The sequence below is a fragment of the Elephas maximus genome, chromosome 6, assembly GCF_024166365.1.
Source record: "Elephas maximus indicus isolate mEleMax1 chromosome 6, mEleMax1 primary haplotype, whole genome shotgun sequence".
In the NCBI taxonomy this organism is placed as follows: Eukaryota; Metazoa; Chordata; class Mammalia; order Proboscidea; family Elephantidae; genus Elephas; species Elephas maximus.
This window is the reverse complement of record NC_064824.1, coordinates 100,658,745-100,676,568: the sequence shown is the minus strand read 5'-3', so window position 1 is coordinate 100,676,568 and position 17,824 is coordinate 100,658,745. Positions and strand designations below refer to the sequence as shown.

At 40.7% G+C, this 17,824-nt stretch overlaps 1 protein-coding gene across 4 annotated transcripts in view; it reads right to left on the bottom strand.

Moving 5' to 3' along the window:
* CDK15 (cyclin dependent kinase 15) overlaps nucleotides 1-17,824 on the bottom strand; it is a 103,811-nt gene that overhangs the window by 38,797 nt on the left and 47,190 nt on the right. For all 4 annotated transcript variants that reach the window (XR_007517930.1, XM_049887863.1, XM_049887862.1 and 1 more), the window contains exons 9-10: nucleotides 12,125-12,218; nucleotides 8,854-8,917 (exon numbers count right to left, since the gene is read on the bottom strand). Coding sequence is in view for 3 of the 4 variants with exons in the window: in XM_049887863.1 (XP_049743820.1) it covers nucleotides 8,854-8,917; nucleotides 12,125-12,218 (158 nt within the window). In the remaining variant the exon portion in view is untranslated. The remainder of the gene's footprint in view (nucleotides 1-8,853; nucleotides 8,918-12,124; nucleotides 12,219-17,824) is intronic.

Here is a 17,824-nt window from a genome sequence, read left to right as displayed (position 1 = left end):
CTGGAACTAGAATCTAGCTTTTCTAACCCCTAGTAATTGATTACATTTAACAAATATTTATTGAGTACCTATTATGTGCCTGCGAGGGACATGTGTAAAATACTAGAAGCACTAGAAGTGGTCAGGTTTGCTCTGTAGAAAACTTCAGCACTCTTTCCACTATACCACGCTGTTATTTTCCCCTCCCTGCCCCCACCCAGTGCAATGAATGCTTTTGGTAAAATTAACAATGATAACCCTAACTCTGTCTGTCATTTAATAGCCTCTGCTGGGCACTCAGGACACCCTGGTGGTGTTGTGGTTAAGAGTTTGTCTGCTAACCAAAAGGTTGGCAGTTTGAATCCACCAGCTGTTCCTTGGAAACCCTATGGTGCAGTTCTACTCTGTCCTATGGGGTTACACTGAGTTGGAATTGACTCGAAGACAATGGGTTTTTGGTCCTAGGTAGCCAAAGGGGCACTGGTGGTGAAGTGGTTAAATGCTTGGCTGCTAACCAAAAGGTCAGTGGTTTGAACCCATCGGCTGCTCCGTGGGAGAAAGATGTGCCAGTCTGCTTCTTTGAAGATTACAGCAGTTCTACTCTGTCCTATAGGGTCACTATGAGTCGGAATTGACTGGACTGCAAGGGGTTTCGGTTTGTGTATATGTGTGTGTGTGTGTGCTGGGTATTCATTATGTAGGATGTAGATAGTGAGGGATCCTCCCAGTGAAGGGCCGGTGTGGGCATGGAGTGGGCAGACATCTCACAGTGGTTCAGGTGGAGGGAACAGAATGGATCCTTCACCAGAAAGGGGCAGCCTTACCAGGTGCTCAAGCTAATATAGGTTGCTGTTGAAAACTGAGGGTTAGCACTCAGCATGTGTGAATCCAGGTAAGGTTTAGGGCCAAGGAAGCAAGACCAAAGTCAATTCTGGAGCCAAGAGATGTGCCTGACAATCAGGGGGAGCCAAGAATTCTAAATGAGCTAAATATAAAGAAACAGGCTTAGGGGAGGAGATGCGCTGGAAAGCAGCAGTTCTCACACGCTGGTAACTGGGTCTGAACCATGGCAAGCCACTGAGCTGCTAAACTGCCAAACCAAAAAAAAAAAAAAAAAAAAAACCATTGCCGTCGAGTTGGTTCCAACTTACAGCCATCCTACAGGACAGAGTAGAACTGCTTCATAGGGTTTCCATACTGACCCTAAAGGATAGAGTAGATGAGCCCTGGTGAAGTGGTTAAGAGCTTGGCTACTAACCAAATGTCAGCAGTTTGAATCCACCAGCCACTCCTTGGAAACCCTATGGGGGAAGTTCTATCACTGTCCTATAGGGTTGCTGGGGGTCATAGCCAACTCAACGGCACATAACAACAACCACAATCTTTACGGAAGGAGAGTGCCACATCTTTCTCCAGTGGAGCAGCTTTTGGGTTCTAACAGCCAATCTCTGTCAACAGGACTCCTGCTAAACTACCACACCGCGTAAAAAACATTACGGGTACTAACTATTATTGAGCACGTATTCGAAGCTAGTCATGATGGTGGGTGCATTTCAAGAACTTCATTTATTTCTCAGAACCACCCTGCAAAATGGGATTGAGGGATACAACATCATTAATGGAAAGAGTACAAGATTTGGCTGTGAATTGACCTATCTCCAGTTCAGGGAACACCTCTGTTTGAACCTGGGAGAACGCCTCTGTTTCCTCATCTGTAAAATAGTGCTACTCCTACCAGCACTGGCCTTGCCAGCTGTAGTGAGGGTTAGCAACTATGTATGTTCAAAGGTTAAGGTGGTGGTTCGAACCCAGCCAGTGGTTCTGCAGGAGAAAGACCTGGCGATCTGCTTTTGTAAAGATTACAGCCTAGAAAACCCTATGGGGCAGTTCTACTCTGTCATATGGGGCCACTATGAATTGAAAAATTGACTCGACAGCACCTAACAACAACAACAATGCCTGACACACAGAGAGCACTTTTGAAATGACAGAATTTCTCCCATTTTGCAGATTAGAACCAAAACCAAACCCACTGGCGTCGAGTTGATGTCGACTCATAGTGACCCTGTAGGACAGAGTAGAACTGCCCCATAGGTTTCCAAGACTGTAAATCTTTATGGAAGCAGTCTGCCGTATCTTTCTCCTGTAGAGTGGTTAGTGGGCTCGAACCGCCAACTTTTTGGTGGGTTAGCAGCCGAGCACCTTAACTACTGAGCCACCAGGGCTCCTTTGCAGTTTAGGGAACAGGGAAATAAGTAACTTCCTCCAGTTCCTCCAAATAGTTAAAGGTGGAGCCTGGACTTGCCACCCCATACAATGGTGTCATTAGGGTTGGTGTCACCCAGTTCAGTAACTCATGGTGTCACCCCCCGCCTGTGCTAATTACCACAATACTGTAGCTAACATACCAGAAAATTTGACAAAATCATTGACTATAAAAACACTGGCAGCAACGAAAACAACAGCGCATGCTTATAGAACACGCACATGAAATCACAGGATTCGAAGCGTCGTAATTAGGTAATAATGACAGCTCTGACTGAAGGCCTTTAGAAGGTTCAAAAAGTAAATTAGCATAGAGTTTTAGCCTTGTAGCTATATTGATACATGTAAGCTGAGTTTACAAAAAATGTTTTTGTTGTTAAAACTAACTACAAGGTTATTTTTATAAAAAATAATAAATTTCTGCTGAAACACTGCACAAAAATTATATAGACACCCTCTCTGATAGTGTCACCCCCTTTGAAAATGTCACCTAGTAAGGTCAAAAGCACCCCGCAGACCCCTAGTGACACCACTGACTCCATATAAGAATTGAAGCCCATATCCTTCCTTTAGTTCAATCCAAAGAGTAACTCCCTCAGCTAATAGCTCATGTGACGGAGCTGAGGGTATGGGTTGCAGATTGTGTTCAAGCAAATACACAGAGACAGGCTTAGAACCCTCTGAACTCAAAGCATTTCTAGATCTTTATCATCCCAATAGGGGCCAGGATCCATTTAGATTTCACTCTTCATCTGTCCCACAGTGCAGTCAGATGAAGAGAAGCTTTCACATTTGGTTTAAGGTCAAAATAAAACATTCTGCGAGTGAGGCTACACGGCTGTAATATAATCCTGTCTGAAGTCAGTATTCAGTTAGTCCCCTGTTATTTCTTGCTTCCACCTGGTGGTCAGAAGTTGAAAAAGCAAGCGTTCTGAAAATGACTGGGCATCAGTAGGATCCATTTGCCTACTGTTTATTGTACACCTAATTTAGTACTGCTTTTCTGATTTCCCCTAAGTTCCTCTAGTAGGAAAACTTTCCACGTGCAGTGTTCTTTCCTGAGACTGAAAGAACCAGGATAATCCCGGATGCTTCCCTGCGGCTGAGCTCATGTCACAAATCAGGCATGATTTTCAGCAGATATTTCTTTAAAAGTTTGAAGGCCTCGGTGGACTCTATTCCCTTCTCTATGGGAACAAGCATCAAAGAGACAGGAATAAAATGCTTTGCACGCACATCAGGAACTAATTGCCAATTTGGCAAATGCATTGACTAATGTCATGCACTGTTATTTCTAAATCCTCTCCTGTCCTTGACCCCCAGTATCTAGATGTAAACTTGGAACCATTAGTGGAGAAGGATAAAGTCTTCTGGTGCCTCAAATGGAATTGAGAGGGATTTAAACTCAGTGCTTTTGAGTGTGGTGAAATGAACCCAGCAGTACACTAATGCTAGGATTTGAGCTCACACAGCATGAAGCGCTTTCAGAAACCGTGTTTAAGGAAGCAAACAGAGCCACGACAGACCCTTTCAGTGGAGCAAAAGGAGTTGGATGAAACAATCAATGACACATTAAAAACCACAACTGGGCTGCAATCATGTGCACAGGGAAAAATAAGTTCCTCTTTATCACAGGATCTTCGCTTCTAATGAGATGGTGACTGGACAACCTCCAGAGGAGCAAGGCCTCGGTTTACTTGAGCTGAGAAATGTCTAAATATTTAGTTGATTCTCTGAAAGCCCTACATGATTCTGTAGCAAACTGGTCTCTAGGGGATGATCTTATCAGCTCTATACTGCCATCGGGAAAATCGACTTAAAAGGACTTTGAAAAACTCAGGGGATGTTACCATTGAAAATATAAACAATAATCATTTTTTTTTTCTCTTAAAATTAACTGTTTTAATGTTCTTCGAATACTTGGTTTAGGATCAACACCTTGCCAGTTAGTACTTTCTCTGAATAGGTTCTAAATGGTACTTCTATATGCTTTATTCCCATCGGTCCTGATGGTAAAACGTAGGCTGTGGTTCGGCAGACCCACTGTCCGGTTGGATCCTGAAGTGCTTGAGACCCAAAAGGACACTGACTCCGGAGTATTTTCTTGGGGGGGGGGGGTGAAAGGAGGAGCTAATAGGGCTTGAGGAACTTTGTAAAAATATCTTTAGAGGTTCACTGTTCAAATTCACGCTACCGGCTTGTATTAGCTGAGTTTAGCCAAGACAGTTATCCAGTTTGCTCTAAGCTTCTGGGCTCCTCTGTGCCAGGAACCCAGGACATCCCAGATACGGCATCATTTGGGGTTTTATTCTTTTCAGATTTTCCGATAGTAGAGACCCCTCCAGAATGCTATTCTTTATTAGTATTGCTTCCCGTGGACCATTAGGAAGGATCACCGAGATTTCTCCCCTCCCCCACTGCCTAGTCCCAGCTCCCCGCCAGTTTGATTAATGTGTCTTGGCTAATTGTGTGAAAGATGGCAGTCCTTTAAAAAGTGTGACCAGTTTATTGTTCAGCCAATCACTGCAGCCTCGGTTAGCATGTGAAAAGGAGGTGTGTTGCTGGGGGAGGGTGAGTGTTCTGGCGGCTGAGTCAAAGGAGGAGCCTTTTGGGGGGTCACAGAGCAACACCCACTTCTTTGAGGGGATGTTACTATGCTCTACTAAACCTGTAAACCTCTTACTCAAAGCACTTTCTTTCTCCTCCCTCTTTTTTCAAGGAGATCTTTTTTTCCCATGGTGCAAGCAGGCAAGACACTGGCTACTCTGAAGATGGAGTTCACGTCCCAGGGTTTTTAATATTTCACTTTTATATTTCTGTTAGAGAATGATCCTGCTGAGAGTCTGGGAATCCGTGCTCGTCAGAACCCCCTTACTGACACTCAGATATATTGCTCTGAAAGCTATCCCAGGAGAAAAGATTAAACAACAACAAAAAAAGAGAGCCTACTTTTCAAAGCCTACTTCTCAATCTGCCCACATCAAAATAAGACAACTGGCCCTTTGAAGTGGAGGACCCAGAGCTCTCGCCAGCTTGCTTAAAATGAGGGGTAGGGGAGAAAGAAGGAAAGAAGGAAAGGAGGGAGGGAGGAAGAAGAGAGAGAAAGGCCAGTTTTCAAAATTTTTATATCACTCTTATCTTGTCCACATTTAATCAGGCACAAGAGTCTTAACTGATAGCTAGAAAACCTACAACCCTACTCATCAGAGCCCAAGAAAGCAGGTAACTGGTGAGAGAAATCTGTGCTGCTAGATTAGCACCAGGTGATTATTATTATTTTCTTAACCTGTACAAACAGAAATTGTATTGTCCTCCTAGACAGAATCCAGATAGGGCCTCAAAATGGCAGAGTAGGTATGGATGGACGCTGGATGGCTCTGTCAAGTTCTGAGCTCTCCAGCTCCCTCAAAATTGTACTGGTTGAACTGAAAGTTCAGGGGCTTTTACTACTACTTAGAATGAAAAGGAAAGAAATGGAAATCATATCCAGAATGGCGTGAACACAGTTCTCGTTTGTAACATTTCTCTGGCTCCAGTTCTCCCCTTTAATGGAGTCTCTGGGTGGTACAAATATTTAAAGGGCTTGGCTGCTAACTGAAAGACTGGAAGTTCAAATCCACCTGGAGGTGCCTCAGAAGAAATGCGTGGTGATAAAAAAAACCAGCCATCGAAAACCCTATGAAGCACAATTCTACTCTAACACACGCAGGGTTGCCATGAGTCAAAGTCGACTCCATGGCAACTCGCTTATCCCTTTAATAACTGGAGTTCGAGTGTATGGAAGCAGATGCAGTTCAGGCGGGGATGGGTGTGGGAGGTGTTCAAAAGGCACTTCTTGATTCACATAAGGGGATGTTCCTAGAACACAGAGATTGATGACCCTTTTAAAACCTATGTGTACATATAATTGTGTTATTAATAGTGCTGACCCCATGTCCAAGATAGGCTGGAGATTCAAGATTTACTAATATGGAGTTAGACATCTTGGCTGTGGCTAAGGTTACAACTCCCTTTCTTCCGTAAGCTCAGCCTGGCACACAGCCACAAGCTGCCCAAGCCTATGGAAGCAGGGCTCGCAAATGAGCACCCAAGGAATACGGAGAGCCGGTGAAAGGATGTAGATGAATGCATGAAGTACAAACCCAAGCTCTAGAAATCAAAGAACATACCTTATCCATCCATGCAGGCCCCACACATCACTCAGCACCTGACAGATAGTTGTTGTTGTTGTTGTTGTTAGGTGCTGTCGAGTGGGTTCCGACTCGTAGCAACCCTATGCACAACAGAATGAAATACTGCCCGGTCCTGTGCCATCCTCGAAATCATTGTTATGCTTGAGCCCATTGTTGCAGCCGCTGTGTCAATCCACCTCATTGAGGGTCTTCCCCTTTTTCGCTGAGACTCTACTAAGCATGATGTCCTTCTCCAGGGACTGATCCCTCCTGATAACACGTCCAAAGTACGTGAGACGTAGTCTTGCCATTCTTGCTTCTAAGGAGAATTCTGGCTGTACTTCTTCTATGACAGATAGTAGGCACTCGAACATTTTTGAGTGATTTGAATTAAATTGAATCCTTACAAGAAAAACAATATAAAATATGTGCCCTATTGAAGTTGGATCTGGAAAATTTTCTTCTTAAATAAAAAATTGGGCATTATTTTGAAATGCCAGCAAAACGAAAAATGTAGCATGTTTCTTCCTGTTTTACTGGAACCTAGCTATCTTATTTAGTATAGAATCCAGCAGGAAAGAAGCATTTTGGCCCCTTTTCTATCATTATTGTTCTCACCAAAGCATTCTGTGCTAAGGATCGCTGCTTAATACCTGGACCAACCTGAAACCCAAATGTTTGAGGTTTGGGGGAAACATATGCTCACCATGGCAACTTTGTCTGGACATGATTCAAATCATGTTTTCTAAAACCCATATGGGCCCTAAACTTCTCCTTGCATCCATGTTAAGGAAGCTGAGGAAGATAAAATGGTCCCATTTTCATCTGAAGAGGAGGGTAGGTAGGGAGAGGTGTTGGCAGGGTAGGAAAAGATGAGAACCAGGTTCTCCTGGAAACCACGGCAACTGGAGATAGGAGCTATTGCAGACTGGACCATAGTCTCACAGGAAGCCTGTTATTATTCCTCCCTATTCCAAATGAAAGGAAATGGGCACTACTCTAAACTTTGTGGTCAGAGAGTGGCCTTTTTTCTCATGTGCTAAACTCTAGCAAAAGAGTTAGAAATGTTGAATCATTTGTAAATAATACTAAGACTATTTAGCAGTGGATATGACCATTCACAAAGCAGCTAAAAGGACTTTATACTTAATCTTTAGCCTGCTGTAGGATTCCTGTAATCTTCGTGAAATTAAGATGTCTAATCTCTACATAGGGCTGTTTGAGTGAAACTATTAGATTCTGGAGAAAAGAAAGGGGGGAAGAAATCCCCAACCTCTTATGTCTTCTGTTTCCCTCTTTAATCACTTTTTAATCTTCCTACAATTTCCTTCTCTAATGAAACACTTCCAGAATTATTTCATACCAAAGTTAGTAATCATAACAATTTGTAATCACACAATCTGTTTGTAGTAATGGGACAATGTAAAAATATAAAGGCTAGAAAATACGGCTTGAACCACATTCACCCTAACCTTGTCCTTGTCCTTGTTTGTATCTATCTTCCCTTTGGTCCTGACAGTAAGAGTTGAGCTTTGGTATCACCGTTACTCTTGTTTCCCTAGCCTCTGACACAGCCCTTCATCCTCATTGCTTGTCTCTTCCCTTCTCTCTCAACATCCTTGAAGAGACTACTGGCCAATCTGATCCCCTTGGCTTGGCCATGGGAGTCCTTCTCAAAGATTTCCCCATGGGCAAACAATTTTATCACTTCCTAATTTACCACCGCCCCCCCCCACCCCCCGCCCCCAGCCCCAGGAGCCAGTCTTGGAGAACCAAACGTGCAACAGAAAATCACCAAGGGTCGTTACCAAAGGATGAATTCTTGGTAAGTATAACCTAGAGATATATTACCTGGCCTATCCTAAGCCTAGTGAGTATCTAACTCCCTCAGTTACATTAGCTTTCTTTTATATTTTATGAGGTACAATAATCTAGCAAATAAACTCAGTGATAGTCATGGGGCTCAAATGTGAGACCATCTTTTCAAGTTGTTCTTTTGTGCCATTGCTGTTGTTGTTAGGTGCTTTTGAGTCTGTTCTGACTCCTAGTGACCCTATGTACAACAGAACGAAACACTGCCCGGTCCTGTGCCATCCTCACAATTGTTATGCTTGAGTCCATTGTTGTAGCCGCTGTGTCGATCCATCTTGTTCAGAAGCGGATGTGGAGTCCATATGATTCACTATGATAGTCATTGCAAATTCTTATCCAGTTTACTGCTTGTATTTTGCAGAGTTGGGGAACTGATCTTACCCTGACTACTATTTTAGTGTCCTCACTTGTGAAAGGATTCACTAAGGAATATATGACTAGAAATTCATTTAGAGCTATCTTTGCTGTTGAGTTCACAATGCAAGAAGAACACCCTGCTTTTGTGGCCAGTGCTCTCATTACATTTTTAATCATCAGGGAATTTGGAAGCTTGGGTCAATATTACCTGGATTGTAGTTAGGTAGCTTAGAGACTCCAGGCCAAGTATCCTCTGTAGGGACTCCCAACACCTGTATAAAGACAAAGAAAGGTGAGGGTGGAGGCAGATACAGATAAGTGAAGGAAAGACTAGGGAGGAATAGGGAAGAAGTAGATACATGTCACATTATACCAGCTGATGTGTTTCTAACACTGGTAACTTCTTAGACAAAACTGTAGTGTATTCCTATGGTCTTGAGCCTGTATCTTCACTAACTCACTTGTTATTGTAAGGCAGACCACAAAGCCTTCCTTAAAGTCGTATCCTCGTCACTAAACACTTATTGCATGATCATGATGCATGAGGATGCCATCTTGGGAGCTGGGGATTAAAGAGGTAGGAGCAAATGTCCTTTCACCTTACATCAGATGACCATATATATATATATTGACAGGAGACACCTGACAACGTAAATTATGCCTCAGCATGCGCATTCAGCTGTTCCCTGATGGGCTCAAATTAAAAAGGATTCAAATTACTGACCTTTATGGAATGCTGGCTAAAAATGACCCCAAACCTCTCTACCAAATTCATCTCATCCGTTTATTTTCTCTGTGGTCCAGACGCTTGGAATATGGTTTTTGGTTCGTCACCGTTGAATTGTAATGGTAACAATATCACTTGAAAAACAACTGGCCTGTGCTTTGGATTTATCAAACTGAAAGTCTAGTTTCAATTAAGAATGTGTGTGAAAAGAAATCTTTTACAGTACAAAGCCAAAAAAGTTCAGACTTTAGATGGAGCTGTCACTAGGACTCCCACTGTAGGCATCATCTTACCATTCTGTTAAGTATAGTATCTGTTAATCATAAAACCCATAGCCAGTAATGTATGGGAGCCCAAGTTACACTGTTTTTACATTAGCAAAGTATTAGTAAAAAATATATATTAGTGAAACACTAATAGATTTCATTATACCACTAAAATATAACTCTTCTTAGAATCATCTCTCATGGAAAGAGTCTAGTGACTCTATCTGTAAAGCACTGGATATAGATGCCAGCCTAATTGTTCTGGCAGGAAGTCAACTGCCCAACATTGACTGAATATAATCAATGAAGAATCCGGAATCTTAATATCTACAGGCTTGCTGAGTAGGACTCTGGCTGAGAGGTACATTTTTTGGTGCCTATTTTTTATTAAGCTTGCCCTTACACAAAAGACATTGAAGTGCTATTTTCCCTTCTAATAAAAAAAATCATGCCACCCAGTAAAATCTTTCTTCTTTGATCCATTCCCTAAACAAACTGAAAAGCTACTGAGAGGATTATAGGCTTTTCCTATTAACCACCCTGAGCCTGGGGGAACACTAAGAATCCTGGAGTCCATTTTGAAAAACCAACTGGACTAATTCTTCTTTTGTGGGAGAGGGCCAGAGGATGGGGAGCTAATTCTTTTTTAACCTACCATCTTATGTCCTTGCACAGATGCATGTGTAAACAAAGCAATTCCTGCATCAAATACCGTAGAACCCAAAATAGCTCTTGTATTTCTCTCTGTGTAGACTACATTTGGTAAAATACAGATTCAGGGGGCTGTTGGTAATATGTTTAATTTTCTAACATGCTTGAGATGTACTGGTGACTTTCACATTTTGTCCTCAGATCTTGGAACTACAGATATGATAACAAAACTGTGGTTTCTACCTGCTTGAACAGGACCAGAGGAAAGTAAAATGTAATGAATCTGGCCTCCCGGTGCCCATAAAGTATAGATAAGAAATATGGAACTGTCTCTTTGAAGTACAGGTTGAAAGTCAGCAATGAGCTATGCAGATTGGTAAACATGAAAAAATAACTTAACCCAGTAACCTTAACTTATTGAGGGTGAAATCAAATGAACAGAGAAGAATATTGATCATGAATGATGGGAGTGATGACATTCTCTTTAAATTTTGTTCAAAAAGTCAGAACTTCATAGGGTCAGAGAATCAAATACAATTTAAGACCCCAAGGCCAAGGGAGGTTGGTTATGTGATTTTTCTCTACTTCATATCTCATTAGAGCTGGGTTTGGAACTTGCGTCCTCTGACTCCAGGCCAGTGTATTTCTAATACGTTTATTTGTTTTAAATTTGTAATGAGCTGTCATAAATGTCAAAATAAAGTCCCTTTGATTTACTGCAGTGTGATAAAGATAATGGTAGAAATGAACATGGCTTCCTAGGCAGGATCTGTTGGACTGATTTGTTAAGACGTGGTGTTTTTTTTTCTGCATCACTCATTCTTTGGTACGTTATGTCCAGATTCAAGTCCAAAGTCATTTATCTACTGAATTACCTAAAATATCCTACAGATGGCCAGTGTTATTCACTAAGGTCATTTCTTGAAACTTGAAATTTCCCATCAGATCCTGGGAAAACTCTAGCCTCTTCTTTCTGCTCCAGGATTTCTAAGTGCTGTAGTGGTTAAGAAAACCCTGGTGGCACAGTAGTTAAGTGCTACAGCTGCTAACCAAAGGGTCGGCAGTTTGAATCCACCAGGCACTCCTCGGAAACTGTGGGGCAGTTCTACTCTGTCCTGTAGGGTCACTACGAGTTGGAATCCACTCGACGGCACTGAGTTTGGTTTTGGTTTTGGTAGTGGTTAACAGCTCGGCCGCTAACTGGCAGTTTGAATCCACCAGCCCCTCATTGGAAACCTTATGGGGAGGTTCTACTCTGTCCTATAGGGTTGCTATGAGTCAGAATTGACTAAATGGCAATGGGTTTGGTTTTTCTTTGTTGTTGTTGTTGTTGTTCATTGCTAACTGCAAAGAACTGTAAATGATTCCTTTTAAGAGTATGGCTACTTACAAATAGTAATATAAAAATTAATTTATATACAATGTTTCAAATATACTAAAACACACAACAATGTGTTAATATTAATATTTTTCAAATAAAACAGTTGCCATTGAGTCAATTCTGACTCATGACAACCCCATGTGTGTCAGAGCAGAGGGATGTGCCTAAGTAGCAACGGCAGAAATTGCCCTGGGAGGTTGAGATAATAATAATAATAGAGAGCAGGCAACTTGAATGTCATCAGTGAGGTGGATTCATGGGCTGCTATGGGCCAACAGGGGGTTTCCTGACCACTCACCCCCAAGATGCTTACATCTATGGCAAACACCAACCTTAATATATGGCTCAGTGTCTCAAAGCAGATGGACGGCTTCATTTGCCTCTAAGGCAAATTTGGTTCAAAGTTTGAAATGCAGTTATTTCCTTCAAAACTTAGGAGGAATTCTTTTCTTACCTCCCAGATCTTCTCCAGCTGTTCAAGGATGTTGGAAACCCCAGGAAACAAAGGTTGACCTTGAAACATTTCAATAAAGATGCAGCCCGCACCCCTAGCAAAGGAAACAAGAATTAACCTGAAGTTTTCAAGGAAACCATACACATGAAACAGAACTACTAGCACTTCTCCTCCCTAGAAGTATTTCAGCGACAGTTAAATAGGGCCACGTGCTACTGAAAATCTTGGGGGAAAAAAAAAATCCCTATATCAAAATTAAGAACAGCCTGCAGATTTTTCGTTAAAATGGAACACAACCAGCAGTTAGGAACATCGTATAGACAGCTTATTAGCTAATAAGCTAACCTGATGGCACTGGGGTTTGGGTATTTTATGAGAAGGGGAGAAAATACCAAAACCCCAAGTCTAACACCTTCATTCATTGAATCTAAGATGAAATCAATTGTAAGAGGCACCATTATTTCATGTACCACTAAAAAACCAAAGCAAAAACAAAACACCTCTGCAAATTAAATATGACATGATGACCAGAATGTTTATTTTATACTTATTGAAATGGTTTTATAAATTTAATTACACATAGATATTTTTATCATATAGCATACTTGTATATACAAAAAATGAAACATAAGCGAAGTAAATTGGTTTAGGTATTCCTAAAACTTTTTTACATTCAGGATTCAACCCAGACACTTTGATGTCTATGTTTACACATGGTATCATCCACTGTATCAACAGTTTGATGATGTAGCATTTCTTAAAAGAATCTATAAAAGAACTAAAAGCCAGTGGTGTTTGAGCTCCTAAAGTGGATTTGCAATTACATAGAGTTAGCCTACTTTTGACTCCTGCTTAAAGGATGTTGCTAAGCATGTGTGATTCATTCCTTCCCCACAACCATTTTGTTTCTAGGGTTTAAAAACTTTCTTGTCTGCAAGATTTTCTTCCAAGTCACTGACATCCATTCTGCGAATTCTGGTGCTGGCACGTTTGATGTTCACGCGTGTGCAATGCTAACTACCATCACAACTGCAGCCTGGCTGACTGCTATTGGAAGATGTCACTGATTTTAAGAAGCATGTTTGGACAGACTTAATAGAAAATGTGAATCTTAAAATAGATTCAATAGGATAAAATAAAATTTCTTTCCTATGTGGTCAAACCGGAGGATAATTTCTGAAGGATAATAAGGAGTTAGATTTTATTATGTTAATAATTCAAATTTTAATTCTTGTAAGTCTTTTAAGTGATAAAATGGTTCAGATGACCAATCAATTACAGAGATTATGACCTTCATCCAACACTTCTCAATTTTGACTTTCAAACCCCTTTAACACAAAGTTGTACAAGTTTCCTTTAATTGTTTTGCCATTTTTTGTGTGGCATCATAAAAAAAGAATTTTAAGTATTTTATTATAGATCATCATACCATTAAAGATTTATTATCAAGTTCATTTTAAATATGATCTTTAATATTGTTTATATGTATTCATTACATATGATAAATTTGACTTTTTCCATCTGACTGTAGGCACACATGGAAACCCTGGTGGTGTAGTGGTTAAGAGTTCCACTGCTAACCTAAAGGTCGGCAGTTCGAATCCACCAGGTGTACTTTGGAAACCTGCTAATTAATTTATCTTAATTGTGTAGGAGAAAGCAGATTTCTTTTTTTAAATTTTATTGTGCTTTAGGTGAAAGTGTACAGCACAAATTAGTTTCTCATTTTATATACAACTTGTTTTGTGACATTGGTTGCAATCCCCGCTATGTGTCAGCATTCTCCCCCTTTCTACCCTGGGTTCCCCGTTGCAACTCCTCAAGTTTTCCTATCCTTTCATGCCTTCTTGTCTTTGCTGTTGGGCAGGTATTGCCCATTTGATTTCATATACGTGATTAATCTAAGAAGCACGTGGCTTCAGTTCTGAGTTAGCAGGGTGTCCGGGGGCCGTAGTCTTGTTGGTTCCTTCAGTCTCCGTCAGACCAGTAAGTCTGGTCTTTTTTTCATGAATTTGAATTTTGTTCTCTATTTTTCACCTGCTCTGTCCAGGACCCTCTATTGTGATCCCTGTCAGAGTGGTCAGTGGTGGTATCCAGACACCATCTAGTTCTTCTGGGCTCAGGCTGATGGAGGCTGTGGTACATGTAACCCATTTTAGTCCTTTAGACTAGTATTTTCCTTATGTCTTTGCTTTTCTTCATCCTCCTTTTCATCAGATGGAATGGGGCCAATAGATGCATCTTAGATGGCTGCATGAAAGCTTTTAAAACCACAGACACTACTCACCAAAGTAGGATGCAGAACATTTTCTTTATGAGCTACATTATGCCAATTGACCTCGATGTCCCCTGACACTATGGTCCCAGCCCTCAGCCCCAGTAACTCGGTCCCTCAAGGTGTTTGGGTGTGTCCAGGAAGCTTCTATAATTTGCCTTGGTCAAGTCGTGCTGACTTCCCCTGTATTGTGTGTTGTCTTTCCCTTTGCCAAAGTTAACACTTGCCTACTATCTAGACAGTGATTCCCCCTTCCCACCCCTCCCCTCCCTGATAGCCATCAAAAATTGTTTTTTTCTGTATATGAACCTTTTCTTCAGTTTTTATAATAGTGGTCTCATACAATATATGTCATTTTGTGATTGAATTATTTCACTTAGCATAATGCCCCCCAGATTCATCCATGATGTGAGATGTTTCATGGATTCACCATTGTTCTTTATCGTTGCATAGCATTCCATTGTGTGTATGTACCATAATTTGTTTATCCATTCATGTGTTGATGGAAACTTAGGTTGTTTACATTTTTTGCTACTGTGAATAATGCCACAATGAACATGGGTGTGCATATGGCTGTTTGTGTGATGGCTGTTATTTCTCTAGGATATATTCCTGGTAGTGGGACTGCTAGATCATATGGTATTTCTATTTCTAGTTTTTTAAGGAGGCATCATGTCGTTTTCCATAGTGGTTGTACCATTTTACATTACCACCAGGAGAGCAAAAGAGTTCCAATCTTTCCACAGCCTCTCCAACATTTGTTATTTTCTGTTTTTTTAAAATTATTATTAGTGCCAGTAATGTTGAGGTGAGATGGTATTTCACTGTAGTTTTGATTTGCATTTCTCTAATGGCTAATGATCATGAGCACTTCCTTATTTATCTGTTAGATACAAAAGGTATAAATTAGACAATACATGGAGGACAGTAAAAGTAATGGAAAAATGTCTAGTGGTTAAAAACCATCCTGGTCACTAAAAACAGCCAACTAAGAGATAAACCAACTAAGAAACCAAATTGGTAAGAACCACCAACCTACCACTCCCCATGCTTTCTCGATATGCATTTGGAAGGTCTCAAACCATTCCATTTCGAAGTGGTGTGTGTGTGTGTGTGTGTGTGTGTGAGAAACATGAAAGTAATTACTTTATTGATTGATTATAAAATAGAAATGAAACTGTAATGGTTTTTGAAGACTTGAATCCACCCATCCCCAAACACCCTCCAGAAACCCTCTACCTCAAAAAAAACTCCAGAAACCCTAGGAGCTCACAAACCACTAGTCAGAGAAGGTGTGCTGAGAGTTTTTTAAACAGGGTTTAAAAAAACACAGTCATTCCTAGGTTTAAACCTGTAGTTCACATCCCCTCTGCCCTATCCCTCCCTCCCCCCCCCCAAAAAAAGGCTTTCACGGTCTAGAAAAAGCTTGCCGCCTTTTCCTGGTGTCTTTTCATACTGGTCATTATGGCAAACCAAGAAAGAAGTCTTTTGTCACACAATTTCTCAGTGTCTTTTAACTTCTACACTCCTAGGGCTGTGCACAAAGTTATGTAAAACATATTACAGAAACCTAGAAAATTCAGGCCATTATGCAAGCACCAAAAATTAAAAGATGTTTGTGTTATGGAGATAAAATGCTAATATATGGTTGGAAATCCTTCATTTGCATTTGGATGGATGCCATATAGTCATTCTTTTGAGTTTCTTTTTAAGCTTTACTTAGGGACAAGGTGATACCTTGCTTACCTAAGAAATCCAGAGTCTAAGCTTACTCATTTATTTGTGTGTACATGAGTGTACACATGCACACGTGTATAAACATCACTGATTAGTAGTCTCAACATTTAGAACACTTACAAGGCAGACAGAATTCCTAAATCACTTATATTTCAGCACATGGAATCCTCCATAAATATGTACTCATTGATAGGAAAATGCATTGTTCACCTTAAGTTCGAAAGATGAAAGATGTTTTATAGGTGTAAACACTGCTCTTTAAAAACTACAATTCATCTTCCTATTTTTTTCATTTGTTCTTCAGAACTGTTTTAATTTGCTTCTTAAGTTTAAGAATATAAGTCATGTGGTTATTATCTATCTTGCCCATTCCAGACTAGCCTTAAGCAAATGTTTTAAATATTCTGAACATGCAGGTCCAGATAGGGAACCAGCTCCTATTTCCTTTCATTTTCCTGTTTTGTCCTTAAATCTTCATTCCTGTGGCTCTTCTTACACTATGTATCTTTAGGGTTCTCTGAGGATTTCTGCTCTGTGGCGATACCTTTGGGGCAGCCCATGTAGATGAAGGGGAACTTCACACACAGGGGTAAAAAAAGATCGGGTGGCATCAAACAGTCAATCATTCCAGAAGGGAGAGATGCGTTAAGTCATTTTACTGCTCTAACTGTGGCTCTTCAGTCAAGTCAAAGGAAGCAGCTTACATGTTTTCTGTTTTTTTCTGGCAGTCTTTTGAACTCTTTATTCTGAGCGCGAACAAATTCTTCTCTAAGAGAGAAAAAGATTCCTCAAATTCCTTAGGCAATCCTTGGGGAAATAAACCATCTCAGGAGTTTTAGGTTTTTCAGAGGTGCAAGGAACACATAAAAAATGTTGCTGGGAGAAATGAATCAGTATTGCGTTTTTCTCCACTGAAATTAATTCAGAGCAACACAATATATGGCAGTGACTAGGCATTTCAAATTGCTTTTCCAAGGGCTACTCTTTATATTTGGAAGTTGGCAGTGAGAAACCCGGCTGTGAAGAACTTCTTAAGCAGGAGCAACTTTCAGAGGTGCTAATACCGTCAGCTTTGAATTCAGTTCTGAATAGAGAACTCTGTGTATCAAAATAAATCCTTCTTTAAAAGCCAGTATAACCATCCTAAAACATTGAGTTTTTCTCATTAAAAACCCCTTATGGAATATTTTAAGGTCTGAAAAGCTAGCAGTGAAAGAAGAAAAGATGTTAGAAGATTAGAGAATGTTGGTTGTAAGGTTGGGAATAACCAGTGTGCCCTACTTGTACGTTTTCCATAATCTGTTCATTTGCTCTGGGCCCCCCACTGGCACAACTGCTACCAGTGCTCATTCTGAATGAGAGGCTCTTGTGTTACTAGTTATAATTGGTTTCTTTAAGACAAAGACTCTAATGCTTACCCCCGTCATCTGCCTCCTGCAAAGGCATTCAGTTTGAAACCTGTGGGGTTGCATAACCTAGCAAAACAGGATTTTTTTTTCCTTTGTCAATTGGAAATCTCCCTACCCACTTCCCTTGTTATCACTCTGAAAAGAAAAAAAAAGGGGGGGGGGGAGGGGATCCCAATGTAAACACCTAATATCTAGCAATCACTTTGAGAGTGAACAAATATAGTAAACCCACTTGAAGATGGCTATTGTTCTATTTCTACATTACTTTTCGAGTTTTAC